General features: G+C 40.2%; 1 protein-coding gene across 1 annotated transcript in view; it reads left to right on the top strand.

Annotated features, from left to right (window-relative positions):
• LOC121946170 (A disintegrin and metalloproteinase with thrombospondin motifs 16) overlaps window positions 1-19,008 on the top strand; it is a 62,978-nt gene that overhangs the window by 28,538 nt on the left and 15,432 nt on the right. Inside the window, exons 9-18 of the mRNA XM_042490638.1 lie at window positions 30-167; window positions 3,810-3,963; window positions 7,392-7,487; window positions 10,705-10,853; window positions 12,530-12,702; window positions 12,864-12,994; window positions 13,350-13,473; window positions 13,913-14,157; window positions 14,414-14,549; window positions 16,490-16,616. Of these exons, the coding sequence (XP_042346572.1) occupies window positions 30-167; window positions 3,810-3,963; window positions 7,392-7,487; window positions 10,705-10,853; window positions 12,530-12,702; window positions 12,864-12,994; window positions 13,350-13,473; window positions 13,913-14,157; window positions 14,414-14,549; window positions 16,490-16,616 (1,473 nt within the window). The remainder of the gene's footprint in view (window positions 1-29; window positions 168-3,809; window positions 3,964-7,391; window positions 7,488-10,704; window positions 10,854-12,529; window positions 12,703-12,863; window positions 12,995-13,349; window positions 13,474-13,912; window positions 14,158-14,413; window positions 14,550-16,489; window positions 16,617-19,008) is intronic.

Below are 19,008 nucleotides of genomic sequence, written 5' to 3'. Positions count from 1 at the left end.
AAAAAATGTATTCCTTTTTTACTCCCCAGTTTTGGAATGGTCCATGATGGTGAAGGAAACGTTTGTAAGAAGTCAGAAGGCAACATCATGTCTCCCACATTAGCCGGTCACAATGGCATATTCTCTTGGTCCGCCTGCAGCCGCCAGTACCTCAGCCGCTTCCTCAAGTGAGCACATTTCTATTACTGTGATGCTTTTGTTGTGGTTCTAAGAAAATGCAAAATTATTGATTTAAGAAGCACTTATTGTTAGTAATGATTTTTATGGGAATAACTGCTTGAAGAGTCTCATTAAGTTTTCACAGCAAAAGAGCTACATCACATCCATATGGCACATTGATGAGTAATGAGCAAGTCCTCATGCGATCTTTTGTTAAGAGCTCATGCAACAAAAGCATAAAGCACTGTATCAGTTTATAAAACAGAATTATTAAAGCATGAGTCCCCCTGGCAATAGCCACTTTTAGCATGCATTGTGTTTATATTATTCAACATGTGTTACTGATAGATGAAGATGTGTTGAAGGAAAAACAGATATATCAATTTCAAACACTGCCCTGACCCAAAGAGTGCCAAGTGAAAAGCTTCACTTATGTTATAACTATTATGGGACTTAAAAGCAAGGACAAGCAGGTCTATAGTATGTATGTGTGCGAGAGGCTGAAACATAGAGCTGACATAGCAGCTAAGTGATATGTGGTGCTTCTGTTCTCCTGTAAGTGTTATTTTACATGCAGCATACTGTATGTTTCATGTGTCAAGCAACATGTGTGTGAAAGTGTGCAAGAGAGAAAGTCATGTGTGTCTGTGCAATAGCAGCATTTTCATGCATACAGCCTGCTCATCCAGGCGAGCAAAAAGAAGCATCACAGACATAGCGTCCATGCGTCTGGCCGTGTTTCTATGTGTCTGTGCATGCGTGTGTGCTTGAAACCAGATAGCTCAGAGCCAGTGCCTGCCACTAAATTTACCAGTGTGTTAACTGAACTGTCAGGTCTCCCCTCAGAGTGGTGGAGACAGACAGTGTATTTCCTCGCTGAGTTATTAGAGCTTGGGTGACCTCACCCTTGTTAGGGCTGTCAGCCTTATATTAAACTCCAATCACCCCCTGAGGCCACGTGGAGGGGATCTCTGCACCGCTGAAACAACCAGGGGTCGTCTTCCTGTGTGATGACTGAATGATAAAAATGCTGAAATGCTGTACGTCTTCCTAATTGCAATCAACAGAATGTTATGATATTTAAATGTTTTTGGCTAAATATGTCTCACCGAGTTAACTGAGGCTCCTACATGTCTCTACCTTCATCTGCTATGGAAGGCGAGTGTTGTTTCAGCCAACAGAATTTACATCACACTCACTCTAAATCCGCCTCTCCTCAGTCCGCTATGACAGAGAGGTCTGTGCCAGTGCTGTATGTGTAGTCAGATGTTTTATCTGAGCTCTTTGTCATGCCTGAAATGCTTCAAAACTTTCATGGCAGGGGAAGCAAATCCCCTTTAGAGCCACTTGAAGTTGTTTTTGTTTGTATGAGCACTGGTGAGAGACATCAGAAAGTCAGCGATACATGAAAGTTACAAGATTCTCTTGGGGTCACATTCTTTTTCCCAGAGTCAGACATGCCCCAAAAGACACAGTGTGGCCCATCGGTCAACACATAGTCAACATCAAGGAAATATCTCTGTGTCTCTTGGTGACACTCTTGTCTGGTGATGTTTTGGGAAATATACTTAATCGCTTTCTTGACAAGAGTTAGAAAGGAAGATCGGTTTCAACATTTTCAAGCTCTAAGACAAATCTTAAGAAATTGTAGTCTCAAGTACTTTCTAATCATTTATAGACAACAATTAGGCCTGACAATTGACAGCAGTCTGTCAAACTGTCTCCGAAATTAAGCCGAAAACTGACAATCATCCAGGCAAAGCTCCTGGACCTGCTCATAGTATTCCCTGGGATTTCTCCTCTTTGCAAGAGTCTCACATACTGACATGGATATGTCTCTTTCCATGTGATCAACATACTATTTCGGAACAGCATCTCATCCTCAATCACAACTGGTGCTCTTTGCTGAGCCATTTTTTGTAAGTTGTTTTAAGGTATAGATCTGTGAATTTCATTTACAGACAAATAGAAGTTAATCTACAAACATGAAATGACAAAAAGAAATTGATTCTGCTAAATGACTCTGTCTGAGAACGTAGCTGGTCCCAACATGTAATTAGCTTAGCTCTGCATGAAAACTGGAAACCTGAAGAAACAGCTAGCCTGGCAATGTACAAAGATAGCAAACATCTCGCCTCTGAACAAAATCCACACAAAAATGTAAAAACAATAATTTGCCATTTTATGCGGGTGTTACCTGCCAGACTAGTTTTTGGCCTGAACTAGTAATTTTCTGGCAATTAGCCAGATAGTTTAACACCTCCATTTTTGTACAGGTTAATTAAACAATAAAGCAGTTTAATCAGTGTTGTTGCTGATTTTTGCTACCTTTGGACAGGGGCAGGATAGCTGGCAGCATTTTATGATGAAGTCAATCAGCTGCTTTCAGGAGTGAATCCACATGTGATCACCGTTCTTCTTGCCAGTCTTGACATTGGTACAACACATAATTTTGTTATCTTTGTGTTTGATGTACAAACAAACCATGGTAAATTTAAAAAGTCTGACAATTTTTTATCCGGAAGATAGTCAGAAGTGAGTCAGAAGATCTGCAGGGAATCCCAGAAAAGAATGGAAGCTTTTTTTTAATTTTAATTTTTATTTTTATCCTTTTTTTTTTATCTCCGTCTCGTGGCACACTGTGTTTACAGATTACATTTTGGAAAAACATTTTGTCCTGAGCCTCTAGTAGTGCCATCAGTGAATATGTGACACTCCTTACTGTCCTGTCATCTTGTAAATTAGCTACATAGGGCTTGTAATTTAATGTGTGAGTGACTGCTTGCCCTACATGTGCTCCTGCTGATATGCGTACACTGTAAATGTAATGTATTTTTGAGGAACCTTATTATGTGAATAATGTCGGATATCAGAATATTGCACTTGCAGAACAGACATTGTTCTTGGACACACAGGACCTATAAAGCAATAGACGATCTCTCTCTCTGTCTCTCTCTCTCTCTCTCTCACACACATACACACACACACACACACTCTGCTAAAGCAATCATGACCATTCACTAGCACAATGAAACTTTCCAACATATTTTGCCTTTTCATGCTCTCCCCACCATATTTTTGTATTATATCCTCCCTGGCTGCAGTGTATAAGCTGTAAAACATCTCTGTATGGTAACCAGTGATATCAGTTAACATTGGAAACCCCCTGCTGGTGTTAGGATATGAGCGATATGGGCAAGGATTTTTTTTATGTCTGTCATAATTGAGTCTGTGATGCATTAAAACCATTACTCCCAGGGTTTGAGTTTGGCAATTTGTTATGTTACTGTGGCAACACTTTACGGTACTCTCCAAAGTGGGAAACAATGGAGTATCATGCCCGATGATCCCTATCGTTGAATTTCTATGTGCACAGCATGGAGCCTTAATATCAGCTACCTAACATTTATAATGTACTGAATCACATGTCTGTTTGACTGTTTATGTTTGCTGCTGACTGTACATCGGAAGTTGTTAAGAGATGATTCATTCTTCTTTCTTTTACTTATTCCCTGTTTTTTCTTTTCCTGTCCTCCGCTGACCTGTTGATCTCCACTTTTCCCCCTGCTCCTCTCTTTTCTCCTTATCTTTCCTTTTCTTTACCTACTTTTCCATTACGTTTGCTTTTATTCTCCTCTTCTCTCCTCTAGTTCAGCCCAGGCTCTGTGCTTATCAGATGAACCCAGAGCAGTCAAGGAGTATCGTTACCCTGAGAAGCTGCCTGGCGAGCTGTACGATGCAGACACACAGTGTAAATGGCAATTTGGGGAGAAGGCCAAACTCTGCACCCTCGACTTCAAGAAGGTAAAATTGATTTTGACTCAATTATGTCATTTCATGCAATTTTTTTAAAAAAAAATTGTTAAAAAGCCCATGCCATGCTGTAATTCTCTCTGGGGTTTCCTCAGCACACACACTCAAACTTGAGTGCTTAATTAGTTTAAAACAATGTGGTGGCAATTGTTCCTTAGGAAAAAACTGAAAAAGAAATTGAGAGCAGGATGGGGGGAATGAGGTAAAGGAAAGAAGAAAGAATAAAGGAAAGAGGAAGGAAAAGAGTAACTGATCAGGGTTGCGTTCTCTCATGTCCATACACACGCACACACACACACTCACACATACACAAATGCATGCATACTGCACTCTCACACACATACAAAATAAACAGTGAGAGTTATAATTCTGCCCATGTAATACTCACTGGGATAGATGACTAAATATACACTGGAATGTTGCCAATGGGAACCTCTCCTTGATGCTCTCCATACTCTCCCATTGTCCCATTTCTGCTGATGTTGCTGTTTGAGATACCCGGTCTGAATCCAGATAGGGTTTGGATTACTTAGGTGTTAAATGGCACTGTAAAGACAGGTCAGAATATTGGGAGATCTTAATGGGTCCAAGCATGGCTCTCCATCTGATCCTCACCTGAGGATGCTCCTGCCCTTAAGAAGAAAAATGAGTCAATAGATATTGACACACTGTGTGAGAACATGTTGTTGAATGGTCAAAAACTGCTATGTCTTTTCCCAAACAATTTTTCTTGACCTCAATTGAAAATGTCATGGGATCAAGGAAAGATGTGAAGAAGAATTCATTAGGGAAAGACATCAGCGGTGCTAAATAAATCTGACTGCACTTACAGTAAGCTACCTAATTATGCAACAGTGGATGTTATCGAAGTGCATTTGCTGTGGTGAAGTTACAATGTTCCAAAGACAGACTACTAAAAGCTCATCTTAGATACTTCACCCCGTGTTCTTACCATGTATTTTCATGAGGGCTAATAAATGTGGACAACCTAGTGAAAAATTCACTTGATTACCAAGGTTGGAAGTAATTATTAAAACACTACCAATCGCATAAGTAAAATAAAAAAGTAATCATATTGATGGTTGCTCACCCTCACCTTCCTGTCCATTCATATGTATCTACATGAATCACATTTAGTGTGATTGTTTGAAAATAGTTTGTAAATGTATGCAAAATAGGCAAAGGGTAGTCCAGTGTATCCTATGCTAAAGGAGCTAAGAAAGGAAACATAGATGCACCTTTCCTTGGCATTCAGAGAATTTGACCAGCTCTTATCGTGGTTGCCTCTTACTCGCGGGCCATTTCTCTCAGGTAGGAATCTTCTTGAGCAAAAAAAGACTATTTGACCGCAGCCTTGGACTCTGTCAGCAAACTCATTGACTCCATAATAAATTGGCCACCATGTTTACCTCCAGGCAGAAATCTTTAACTGTCAGACTACAGCATTTAGCCAGCTAGCTAGAAGACTCTACATAACTGGTGCAATATTGCACAGTGTCCTGAAATACAAAAATACAGCATATCACATAAGTAATTAACACCATGGTATACATTTTTTCTGCTGTGTGCAGCTCTTATGGCCATTGTATTACCATTAATTGGGATCAAGTGGACCCATGTGCCAACTAGAGATTTACTGTGTTTATTTATCGTTTTTTGGCAGTGGTTTAATCAGTGTTGTTCCTGTAGCACCTAAAGCAACACTGAGGTCAACTTTTTGTGGATAATGTCTTTCTTGTCCCCTGATTATGCACTAGAGACTGCGAAGGGAAAACTTGTTCCACAGTATATTTTTTTATGCACTGTATCCTCGTCATGTGCTGCTTAAAAGCATCAGCACTTGACATGAGATGCAGATTTAATGCTTCTTAATAAAAACAGTGAATTATGGTTAAAATTGTTTATATCTTTTCCTGAATGGATTGGAGCATGGGACAGGACTGCCAAGAATACCATTTTTTTCTTTCCTCCTCTTCAAGATCACTTTCGAGGTTTTCTGCCTTATTGAAGGGCATGGTGGAAAAGATTTTGGGAAAGAGGCTGTAAAATGCCACAGAGATTATTAGCTGCATTTGAAACCATGAAATCAGCTCATGGTGTCCTACTTAGCCTGCTCATCAAAACACTGAAACATCCAGGCCTTATTTCAGCTATAAGATATTTGAGAATTATTCCCTCATGGTTTTGTTTTTGGTCTTGCACTGTCTTTGCTCGTGCACCTGGTAGCAGCAAGGTGCACAGGACCCAAAACTCCCCAAGCAGCACTCATGCTCACTGTCATTCCAGACACTTGTTGCTCATAAAAAACACTACAAGTATCGTCCTCAGTGGTGCAATTCATGGTGTAATGAGCTCATATTTCATGACACTTTTGGCAGGTGTTGTCAAGATAAGGTACCGCTGGAGGAGCCAAATGATACTCTCCGTGGTGCGTGCGGTTAGATAGAGCTGGGTCACCCTAGCAAAAAGCAAAATGATACGTATGGGTGTTTTTCCCTTTTTCTTTCTTAAACTCAGTTTCTGTCTCACTCTGTCCATCATCTCGCTCTGTCTTTTCCTTCCATCACTCACTTACTTTTTCCTCAGTCTCACTCACGCCATTTTTACTACTACAAAAGGCTGAGCAAGCAAAACAGCTGGACAAATAGGCCTTGGGATGAAGTCCATGGTGGCTTTTGGCAGCAACAAGCTGAGGCTGAGGTGCCTGTCAACATCTGCACTGAGTTGTCAAAATCTGATATAGTCATTCATATAGTAATAGAGTGGACATGTTAAAGAGTAGCAGGCCATGTTTCTCAGGCAATGTGAGCAGGGAAACTACCCGGCGCTCCCATCGGAATCTCTCAGATCACTGCTGAGAAACACAGCCATGACATCATGTATGTTTGTTAAGTCAATTGTGCTCTGTTAATGCACGTAATTGCATAGCATAATGTCTTTGTATTAATGTTTATATTCTGTGGCCCATATGCACTATTTGTTAGGCAAAGAAAATGTATTAAAATACTGATTGCAGCTTTTTTTTTCTTCATTTCATTGTTTTGTCATTCTGCTGCACAAACAATTGATATGGTTGTTTTATTCTCACTGATGCATTCCCTCTGGGATCATGCTTTTTTTCGCAAATGTTGTTATCCTAGCTACTGAAGCATAAATATTTTGGAGATACAAGGTTGCTGCACACTGATATCCTGCCAGAAGATCATTATTCAGACAATTTCAATGTCAGCAGGTTTCCATCAACATGTTTTAATAGCTCTCTAGTGGCAAAATCACAATGTGTTGGTAATTTATGGTCCTTCCCATTGCTAGCGTTGTTTACAGCTGTTCTGAGAAGGATACTGATTGACCCACTTCTGAAATTCTATGTTAGCATTGATGTGTAACTTATTCTTTGGATTTCTCCCATGTTGTTCCAGGACATCTGCAAGGCTCTGTGGTGCCACCGTGTTGGGAGGAAGTGTGAGACCAAGTTCATGCCAGCTGCTGAAGGCTCTGCCTGCGGACCTGATATGGTGACTTAACACGTGCATTTGTGTGTGTGTGTGTGTGTGTGTGTGTGTGTTTGTACTTGCCAATAGTGAGGACCAAGACACGTTTTTAACCATCAGAGGACATTTATAGTGAGGACATTTTGGCTGGTCCTCACTTTTTCAGAAGGCTGTTTGAGGGTTAAGACTTAGTTTTAAAGTTAAAGTTAGACTTTGGTTTAGGTTAGAGTTAGGGTAAGGGCTGGGATTGAGCATTTAGTTGTGATGGTTAAGGTTAGGGTAAGGGGCTAGGGGTCTTCACAAGGATAGAAGTACAAGAATGTGTATGTGTGAGTGTGAAGTGGAGTGGAATGGGGAATTTCTCACGAGTTTTGTCACCTCAAGAGCAGCATCACATGACTGGCATGGGAACCCGTTCATTTCTATTGGACTTCTTTATCCATCGCCTTTGAGGCAATCCAAGTGGTCATACCTTTCCTCAGGATGCCATTAATCATGTCTTTGTTGTACCATCCATTCAGGGGATAGAGCTTCCCTTTAATCCTGCCATCACTAAGATAACCTCTGTTCCGTTTTTGCCAAAGGAGCCAAAATGATTATGCAGTTGATATGCTTGTTTTGTCAGATGAGGACAGCATGTTTTTTTTTTCTGTTGCTGCTCCATGGTAACATCTTACCAAGTATATCCACAAATAAAAGAAGCCAAACAAGAGCCTCCCAGAACCATTTCTTTGCAGTTTTGGTGAAAAAAATATGCCCCACGACATAATACAAACAAGAACATTGGATGTGACAGTTCTCTGATTCCCTGCACAGTATTAATAGACTTGGCTGCACAAGACTAATGAATAAAGTGAATTTAATTTTGTAGTGGATTTTCCCTTTAAGGCATCTCTTGACCCAGCATTTTTTCATTGTGCTGCCTAGTATTATCAACTGTGTGACATTTAACATAAGAGAAGTAGAGCTTGTATTAAGATGTCTAACACACACATAGATCCCTCGTCCAAGGGATACCACTGACCTCTGAGTGAGTAAATTGCACTAGGCAACGACTGTAAGTATTTTATAAGGTAAAGAGACAAAATTGATGGAGACATTATTGTAAAGTAACATTTATTGAGTGTTTTGGTTTTATTTAGTCCACTCAGTTTGGCCATTTCAAGACAAAAGTCCATGAACTGAGTGACATTGCACCTCTTTTACACACCAATGTCTGTGTACTGGTGCAGCCTAAAATAAATTAACTTGTAAGCAAAGACTTTACATGTACTTTATTGTGTTTTACATTTGGGTTCATTTGAGTGCAGTGTCAACAAAATCTGTCTTTATGATAGAGGTACCACACTCCCTTCATTATTTCACCTCAGGGAGCAGCTGCAATTGGTTTGTTGCTGACGTGGCAAAAATATGCCATTGGGGATTGGGCCAAAAAGCAATCTGTGCTCTTTATTTATTCTTTGTTTCGTTCCTTGCCTCTTTCAAGATGATTCTCCCCCAAGGCTCTCTCTCTCTCTTAACCCTCTCTCCCCTGACAGCCACTCATCCACATTTGCTTTTCGATATATTAAACTTGATGGTTTAATCCCGCCCTTTCCCTCCACGGGACAATTAACTGAACACAAACAATGACAGGCTCACTTAGGAATCCGTGGCACTCAGCCGCAGGGGGAAAACTGAGGGGAAATCAGCTGTTCTAGTTCTTAGTCAAGGACCATGAGATTAGTTTGAGAGGAGAGTGTGCGTGTATGTGCTAGTGTGTGTCTCGTGGCAGGCATAAACACACAGAGAGAACCAGAATAGCTGAATATATGCCCCCCTATCAATCCTAATACATGAGCAGGCTGTGTGTGCAGTGTGTGTGCTTGCAGAGGTTTTTGAGACCACTCCAAAGCGCAAAGTTAAGTAAATTGTGACTGATGTCATGTTGACATGCACAAATCCAGTTCAGCTTTGTGCCAGGGAACAGCCCCTGACATAATGTTGCTTTAAGTGAGTCTAGATTCCACAAAGTGTTCTCAAATTACATTTAGGGATTTTGAGTGAAGTCCTACTTATTTGTTGGATGCTCAATGACTCAGCCTTTTTGAGGCACTTACAGTAAATAACTTGATTCAGGAGTATGAACTTCCTGTAGCACCTCCATCATCTCATACGCTGTATTCACATAACTTGCCATTTAGTTTCATATTCCTCTCCTTGCTTGCCTGTTTGCCTCATGGAACAAATTTGGCAATGTTCACAGATGGAAATCCACTTGGCCAGAGTGGTCCCTGTGCAGAGGGGTGGTGGTATCTGAGGAGGTAACTGGGAACCCCACTGAAGCTCCTCTCTGTAGGGTAAAAAGAAGCAGCTGGTGACATGGTTTCCTGCACAGTCCCCGGGCCAGATTGTGAGGGGAATTTGCATCTTCAAATTGGGAGAAGATGGGTAAAATTTTGGAAAATACACAGTAGAAATCTGCCTGTTCTGGTTCACTACTTTTAAATGTTAGGCAGACTCGAGATATGAATACAAATAAACAAGTCACACAAAGACTGACACTCAACTCTTACAGTTGCGCTGGAGAGAAGTAAAATTTTCTCAGTGGCTTGGAAGATATTTATTATTTTGTTTAAGAGTTAAAAGTGTTTCAAAAAATGTTTTTCAGCAGTAAAAAAACCCATTTCTTTTTTGACTTATGCATTGCTGGCAATAGTATGTGAACCTTTTTTCGTGTTTTTATAGTTACTTGTCTTGCTTTTCTTTCTCTTTCTTGCTTCACAGAGGAAAAAAAGGAGAATTAGGGTGGAAATAAAGCAAACGTTAAATACAGTGTGCGGCAACATGAAATGCAAATATGACAGACTATCACAGTAGGAGAATATCCTTGTCAGGTATGAGACAGTTTTTCCACATTTCAGTTGTGTTTGGCTTAGCTCTGTTAATTCTAGCTGATGACAGCTCAAGGTAGAGGCTGTCCAAAAAGCAGCACTACTGGAGTTTCACTGATAGATTGTGAGTATGTAACCAGGACTGGACCACGACCTTTTTTGACAGCAGTTAAACCTGAAAGCTATATCTTACAGTGCTCTTCTATGGCTTGACAGGCAGTCAACATAAAGAAGATAAAGGGCAGGGTCCGTTGGAAAGTCTGTGTATTTTTGACATTTTTATGACACTTTTCTCTTCGCTTGTATGTGCCTCCCTTCTTCTGCCTCCCTCCACTCCACTCATAATTTATCTTTCTTGTTTTCTCCAGTGGTGTCGTAGGGGTCAGTGTGTCAAACAAGGTGACGAGGGGCCGAGGCCTCAGCACGGTCAGTGGTCAGAGTGGTCGTCCTGGTCTGCCTGCTCCCGAAGCTGTGAAAGCGGAGTCACCTATCGAGAGAGGCAGTGCAACAACCCCAGGTAGAGATATCTACAATAACAGTCTCGAACAGCAAGGGGGGCATTCCTATGTTCCCTGGGTTCTTTGTTCCCAAGTGCCTGACATAGCCTTGTGTTGAGTTTTGAGCATATGTGGGTGTGTGTGGGGGGTTATTAAAACATGCTAGTGTTGTAAAAATATCTATTGATACCTTTTCCGAATATTTATTTGAATAGTATTTTTTTCTCAGCATCAGTACCATGAATACTACTTTCTCGCTCTTTATTCTCTCTTACATACCGCTGCAGTGTCCCTATAGCCCTGCCTTCTCTCACACACTCGCAGTGCCATCTTCTCGTCATTTATCTCATTCACTCCGTTCACATATAGGCTTTTAGGACATGGTTTTATTGTTTGTTTGTTTTTTAGCATTTTGAATTATGACGATTTCAAATGGCTTTGAACATGTACACTGCAAGAATAATGTTTTAAGTAATCTAAAAAATGTTTAATTATCAATGTTTACTAACATCCTTCTGCTCTTCTGTGCTACTAACCAAGAAAACTTGTTACCGTCAAAAATTTCAATTGTATGACCTCAGTGTCAGTATTTCTCTTTGGAATGGAAAATGTTGACAAATATCAACACTAGTACACAGAAATACCAAAAAGATCAAGCACCCAAGAGAAGTGACTCCCTGCTGCAGTCTTGCTGCTGTTCAAAATGTGTCATCAAAGAGCCCAAAACCAGAGTAAAATCCATCCCTATATCTGTTTACCATGTTGAGCAAAACTGCAAAGCTGAATCAGTTTCCTGCTGTAATTTTCAGAACACACAGAAGGTTATCAAGTGTGTTGGTACAGAGATGGACTGTACAGTTTATGATTGCTTGACTCAACGCCAAGAGTATATTAAGACACGTGATTAAAATAGTGAGTATCCCTCACATGGGTCTGTCGCTTCATCACTGATCTGCTCACTTATTCCCCTACTCATCAGTCACTCAGGATTATTTGTTCTGCCAGTCAGTGAGGGAGGCCCTATCCCAGATGCAGGCGCCTCCTTTTTATCATGTCATGCCAAGATCCTGACAAGTGGCGGGCTAAATTAGACAGAGTGACGAGGAGAAAGAGAGAGAAAGGGGGTAGGAAAGATGGTGGTGAAGGGTAAGCGAGAAAGATAGGGGAGAGAGAGAAAGAGGGGTTCGGAGAGATGACAGAGAAGGGATTAAAAAAAGCCAAAGATGAAATGTAGATCTATAAAGAGAGAGAATCTGAGAGCGATAGAGAGATAAGTGACAATGTGATTAGAGGGCTTAAAGAAGGTGTAATTGTCCCATGGAAGGGATTTTAAGGAACACAGCCTGGGGATATACACCTGTGATTGGAGAAGCCCTCACTAAAGGCACCCTCACACATGCCACATATACGGGCAAGCATACTCATATATAGGTCATGCCGGTACATGGTTATTAAATGGTTATTAATGGTTATTAATAAAACAAACTTAAGCTAACCCAGATCAAACGCAACAAATGTGTTTTTCTTTTGCAGAATTTACTGTTAACCCTGTGTAACCTGTAAGCGTTAAATATCCCACACTTATGATGAGAAATCAGGACATTACGAAGAAAATGATTCTAGTGAAAAACTGAATGTCAAATATATAGCAGTATGCAACAAATGGAGACATATTTTCCTCATCCTTTTTTTGCAGACCTGCTTATGGAGGGAAGTTCTGCGAGGGCTCCACCAGGTCCTACAAACTTTGCAACACTGAGGATTGTCCCCTCAACACCACTGACTACAGAGCGCAGCAGTGTGCAGAGTTCAACAGCAAACAGTTCAGAGGATGGTACTACAACTGGAGGCCATACACTCGAGTGGATGGTGGGACAACTGCTCCATTAATTTTCAAAATTACTCCGGACGTAAAGATTTGAAATGATGAAGGACATCTTAGGAGGGAGTTTTACCAACAAGCCATGTTTAAGTAGTAAACTATTTGCTCTGGTGGCCCTGGCCCCTGTTGTTATTTTCTTTCCTCCCAGATCAAGATGTGTGTAAGCTGTACTGCTTTGCTGAAGGCTATGATTTCTTCTTCGCCCTGGCCAGCAAAGTTAAAGACGGGACACTCTGCTCACAGGACAGCTCCAATGTCTGTATTGACGGACTGTGTGAGGTAATACTTTTAAATGTCAAACAGTAAGGCAGTGGCACTGTTTGACTGAAGATTGATCATTTTAAAGTGTTTGGTGGTAATGCAATTATTTTTTGAATGTTATATCATATATCATGTCTTTGAGGTTGAGCCATAAAGTCTGGGTGGATTTAGTAGCACAGGACCATCAATAGACACCCTAACCGGGGTGTTTCACGACTACTTTAAATGTTGTGAAAAAGAAAACGTTGACCTGTCACCACATAAAGGATAAATGATGGTCGTTTTCGACTGATGTCATCTATATAATAGCATGTTGAATTTTATGTGAAATCTACTTTTTTTGTCTAAAGCAGTGATGTGTTTTCTCCTACAGAGAGTGGGCTGTGACCATGTTTTGGGCTCATCAGCTGTGCCTGATGCTTGTGGGGTGTGTAAAGGAGACAACTCCACCTGCAAGGTCTACAAAGGGCAGTACACAAAGCAGCATTATACCAACCGTGAGTCAGAGTGCTTAAAATGTTCAATTCATTAGTTTTGTGGGGTTTTATTTGAGGTATTTTCAGGCTACAGATTTGTTTCTTTATCCCAAACACTGACTCTGCTTTTTTGCCTTTTTGAATTTCATTATATAGTTCATACACAGCATTGAAATGAATTAATGATCTTTATTGTCATTAAAGTCTGGTACAATTTAATTGCATAAGGCGTCTTCAAGTAAATAAATAAAGATAAAATAAATAAAAGCAGTAAAAAAAAGCAGTAATAGCAGCATAGATGGGTGCATGTACAGCTTAAGAAATAGAATAAAATAAAAGGCATTAGTTAATTTAAATATACATTAAATTCAGACTTACACGTTTAGAAATGTACAGTGGTATTTATTGAATGGTTGTTAAATCTCTGTTATAATGTTTGTTGTTTTGTCCTCTTTCTCAGAGTACTATGGGGTGGTAACCATTCCAGCAGGGGCTCGGAGTATCCGTGTGATGGAACTGAATACGTCCAGCTCGTACCTGTCTGTCAGAGACACCCAGAGACGCTACTACCTGAACGGGCACTGGACGGTGGACTGGCCAGGCAGACATCCCATCGCTGGAGCTATTTTTGAGTACAAGAGACCGTACAACAGACCAGAGAGCCTCATATCAACTGGCCCAACTAATGAGACACTAGTCATAGAGGTAATGAATGCTGGTCACAAAAAGTATTGATTTACTGATGTAATTCCCCTACTGCAGCATTTGTAACACATTTATTATGTCAGTTTATGTAGGTATTTGTGCAGCCATGCTGTTTTTTAATATCTACGACCTCCCTTTTGCGCCTTTTATCCCTCAGTGACTTTCTTTACTTCCCATGATAACTTGCATCTTTATATTTGGACTACTTTTTGTCGGCCTTCATCTCATCGCTCATACCACGCTCTCTCTCCTGTAGATATTGTTGCAGGGCTGGAACCCAGGTGTACGCTGGGAATACACTCTAAAGAAAGCTGATGAGAAAAGGAATCACATCAAACATAACTATACATGGGCCATCATACGCTCCCAGTGCTCAGCTACATGTGCCGGAGGTAAGTAAACAAACATGACTTGGCAAAAAAAAAATGTTGCGTTTCATTATCATATTACACTGAAAATTACAGATGCAAATCAGGATTTTCATGTGATCTCATGATTTTGTGAATTCAGCTGTCTCTTAATGTCATTTGATGTAGGCAGACTATGAGGAGGAGTCTGAAGTTGTCTACAGAAGCCTGTAACACTTAAAATGATTGTTCCCAGGAACCGTATTACTTCCATTCTGAAAAAAAAAGTTTTACTGTTTTGGGTCTTTGTTTTTAACGAAAGTGTGTTTTTTGTGTGCAAGTTCAAAAAATAAATAAAAAGAAAAAAAATAATCATCATAGTCAGCATCAAGCATCTGTTTGATGATATATATTCCATTACCTTGAAATTGGATTTTGGCCAAATCACTCACTTCCACTGACAAAAAAAAAGTCAAAATTTATTTTTTTAGCTGCACTGATCAAGGTGTAAAGCCTGTGCAATACTGTTTTTGTGTATTTTTATGTTCATACAATAGTAAAAGTCTATGGGTCTATTGCATTGAAGGAAAATGAGAGATCGTCTTCAGATCTTCAATGTGAACCAGCTTCCAAAGCTGAGTCTGACCTCTCTGATCCATAATAAGGCTTTTGGCTGCAGGTTAAATGGAGAGGGGAGCGTTCCCATCATTACTGAGGGGACATTACTACCTCTTGTTTTGGACTGGTGTGACTTCTTTTTTTCTTCTGGAGACCTGCTATTACATGCACACTAACACACTAGTGCACATGTGCATGACTTTGTCCAGTGGCCGTCGTACCACCTGAGGCCTAGTACTAAACACACACAACACACGTAAAGACTTTCAATGACCCAGAAAGAACCTGGCATGGTGCTTTGAGGCTGGAGGTCAGTTGACCCCAATGTGTAGGTGTGTGTGTGTGTGTGTGTGGTGGGGGGGGGGGGGGTTGTGTGTGTGTAAGAGTGCTCTATGTGTGTTTACTCTTTCTCATTTCTCTTTGTGACTGCTTGTACATGCCTGGCTGGGTGTATGATGTGTGTGTGTGTGTGTGTGTGTGTGTGTGTGTGTGTGTGTACTTGCTTTCATGAGTGTGAACAAAGCCCCCAGTGTAGAGTTCCTATTGATTGACACTGCAGGTTAAAGTTCCCCACCCTGGTCTGTTGCTTTCCACCCTAACCACCTCCGCCTCTTTGTGCCCTGATTGTAGGCCATGATGGGTTGGGGGTCGTTTGCTTTATTAAAGAGTGTGACTGACTAACTGGCCTGAATGAGTTAGGATGTGCAGATTGACCATGCCTGAGGCCAAATACCAACCAGGGGATCTGTGAAGCTGGGATTCAAGTTTCTCATAAATCAAGCAACACTGTCAGATCTGCATTGTGCCAAAACTCCACCAATATAAAAGTCAGAGCACTATAAGATGTACAGTATATTTAGTTGTGAATACATTTTTAAAATCTGTTCAAATGTTGTTTTTGTGTGTTGCAGACATAGTATTTTTTTGCACATCAACACATGCTACCTAGAAAGTATACCGAGTGTCAGTGTGAAACCAGTAAAACGTTTCCATATTACTAAACAGGTATCACATATTGCCAGTATATTATGTGCAAACATTTGATAGTATCCGGATAAGTAGCTTGACACACTCTGACTTACACAACAATGCTGTTTTGTTCTAAATACCTTTTATGTCAAGCTTCTGTTTCCAAAGTCAAGAATTAGCCTTCCAGCTCAATAACACTAGTGTTTTTATACATCTGTGCCAATAATCTCTCCATAATTACTTAATCCATCACTGTAAATATGAGCCTGCAGTTTTGTTTTACTGTTATTTTATAGTAGTCAGGCGGCAGACAGAGTACAGTGGAAGTCAAAATGAAAAGGATATTCTCCTTTCAGCATGATGATGTGCCTGAACTGATGGACATTTCACCCATACAGGCCAGATGAACACCAAGTCAGCGTGCTACAAAGACTTGAGAGTGCAGGTGAATACATCTTACTGCAATCCCAGGTCAAGACCAGCTACTGGATTGATGCCCTGCAACACCCAACCATGTCCTGCCAGGTCAGACACTGTGCTATTTCGTATATCAATATTATGTATCCTGGTTTTAGTAAATGCATTTACTCAGTAACTTTAGTTTTAATATCAAATTAAAGGGTTCTCCATTACAAGTTCTGTTTTAAGACACGCTAGAGGCATGGCTCCAGGAATGGCTATGCTGTTCCGTCTTATTCCAACACCACCACTGCTCTAGCTCATTTCCCTGATTTTCCCCAACCAGTCACTAGAGATCAACATATCTGCCTGAATATAATGTCATTTTAGAAAGACAGATAAATAGATAGATAGATAGATCTTTTTTTCGAACATGGCAAATAAAATCAAACAACAAATAAAAATAAAAAATATGGGCAAAAACAACAACGTCAGATGCTCACCATACCTATTCAGTAAACAAACAAGTATTTCATGTCATTTTAAGTCCACACTGACACCATACCCATACCCTTACCCTAGAGTGAAGTGAATTGAAGTAAGCAATTTAAATAAAGAAAAGCCTCGATAGCAGTTTCCATTTTGTATATAGCGCGCCATTGTTATTACTCAGCTTGACAATAGCGTTGGTCGGCCCACAGCACTGATCGGCTAATTGTGTCATCCTGCAGCACTCCTTGGTTGTTTTTTTATTTTAATTGTGAAAATTTTGTACTGGCATTCATGGTCCCAAGTGGATGAATTCTAGTAACTTAAGAGATATCCCGACGTTTCCTTTAACACCACCACGAGGTTGATCATTTCAGTTTGTAGTGAAATTTCTCTGTTAGATGTTAGATGGATTGCCATGAAATTTGGTACATACATTCATATGCCCTTCAAAATGAATTTTAATCATTATGATATGATTGCAAAATTGAATATGTGCAGTGCTTTGGTTTTTAACTAAATACTTGCAAAACAATTGACAGTCCTGTCTTCCTCAACTGAGCTTTGTGTATAGTGGTAATTAGCAAATGTTAGAATGCTAACATGCTTAACATTGTTATTGCTTAAAATCAGTATGTTAGCATTGTTAGTGTGAGCATGTTAACATGCCGACATTCATTTAGGACCGCTATGCCAAAGTACAGCCTCACAGAGCAGTTAGCATGGCTGTAGACTCATGCTGTTAAGATCAAAGTTTATGTGATTTAAATATCACAACTCATTTAATTCAAACTCAAAACGTCAATGATAATTTGTGGCCTCATACATTTATGAATGACTTCATCAATGTACCTACACTCTGGCTCTTAATCTGGACATCATTAGAAAATGGCATTTCAGTGGTGCAGACGTTTCCTCATATTTTCCTGATACAAATTTTTGGACGGAAAAACACAGAATAGTTGGCCCATCTAGACCTCTAGGTTTCAGGCTATGCCAATTATTCAATTGTTCAATTGGCGTACCCTGGAAGGGCTGTTTGGTGTGCTGTAGTCTATGTGACAGCCAAAAACACTGTTGGCTGCAACAGCTCAACATTCTGTGCGTGCATGTTCATGTTTGGAACTTGAGGAGGCAGCTTTGGGGCCACCAGCCAAATAGGTTGATACAGTTATTCCCCATGCTCGTTAAGATATTATCTTGTAGACAGCATTTGAAGTATTCTCTCTACTTTGTCCTAATACCCTTTTCTTTGTCTTTTCTTTCTGCACGTCTCATTTTACTTCACCATTCTTTTGTCTTCCTACCTTCTGTCCTTTTCACCTTCCTCCCTTTCTCCTCCTGACCGCCATGTGTTATTGGTCTACAACACCTACACATCTGCTCTGTAATTTCTTGACATGCAGTGTCAAAAGGAGCTGTTTATTGGTTGAGTCAACTCTTCCCAACTTCCCACACTATCTCCTTATAATAAAGCGAATGAAGGGTGTCAGGCAGCGCTGACTGTATTCTCCACCCTTTCCCAGCCCAGTAAAGCACCTGTTCTGTGATGATGACATTTTCCTCTCGTGTAATGAAAAATTATTTTGGCCAAAACATGCTTGTGAGACACAGGGAAGAATGGGAAGTTCCACTGGATATTCTTTTCGTGTCTTTGTCCAGTTCAACATGATACCTCACCAACTGTCAGAAATAGTTAGCTTCTGTGTTTGTATAATACAGCAGGTCAGGGACTTGTAAACCTTTTCACATGGAGCATCACTGTGGGACCCAAACTCATAACAAAGCACCAGTTCTCTGGCCCTATCAGGCCCACTACACTGTAAAATCTAACAAGTTGATCTTACTTAAAATAATCTCAAAAAGCGATTGCTTTGTAAAACTCAAGTAAATGAAACTTTAAATCTTAATTTATGTTTAGCCATATTTACTTAATTTTGTGAAATTTTAGCAACATAAAAATGAGGCGTGAAATTACCTTGCTCTTACCTTGTGTTAGCAACTTCAGTAAACAAAGTTAGTCTGGTTT

This window comes from Plectropomus leopardus, chromosome 7 (assembly GCF_008729295.1).
Source record: "Plectropomus leopardus isolate mb chromosome 7, YSFRI_Pleo_2.0, whole genome shotgun sequence".
Classification (NCBI taxonomy): Eukaryota; Metazoa; Chordata; class Actinopteri; order Perciformes; family Serranidae; genus Plectropomus; species Plectropomus leopardus.
The sequence above is the reverse complement of the archived record's forward strand: the minus strand, read 5'-3'. Positions and strand labels throughout refer to the sequence as shown.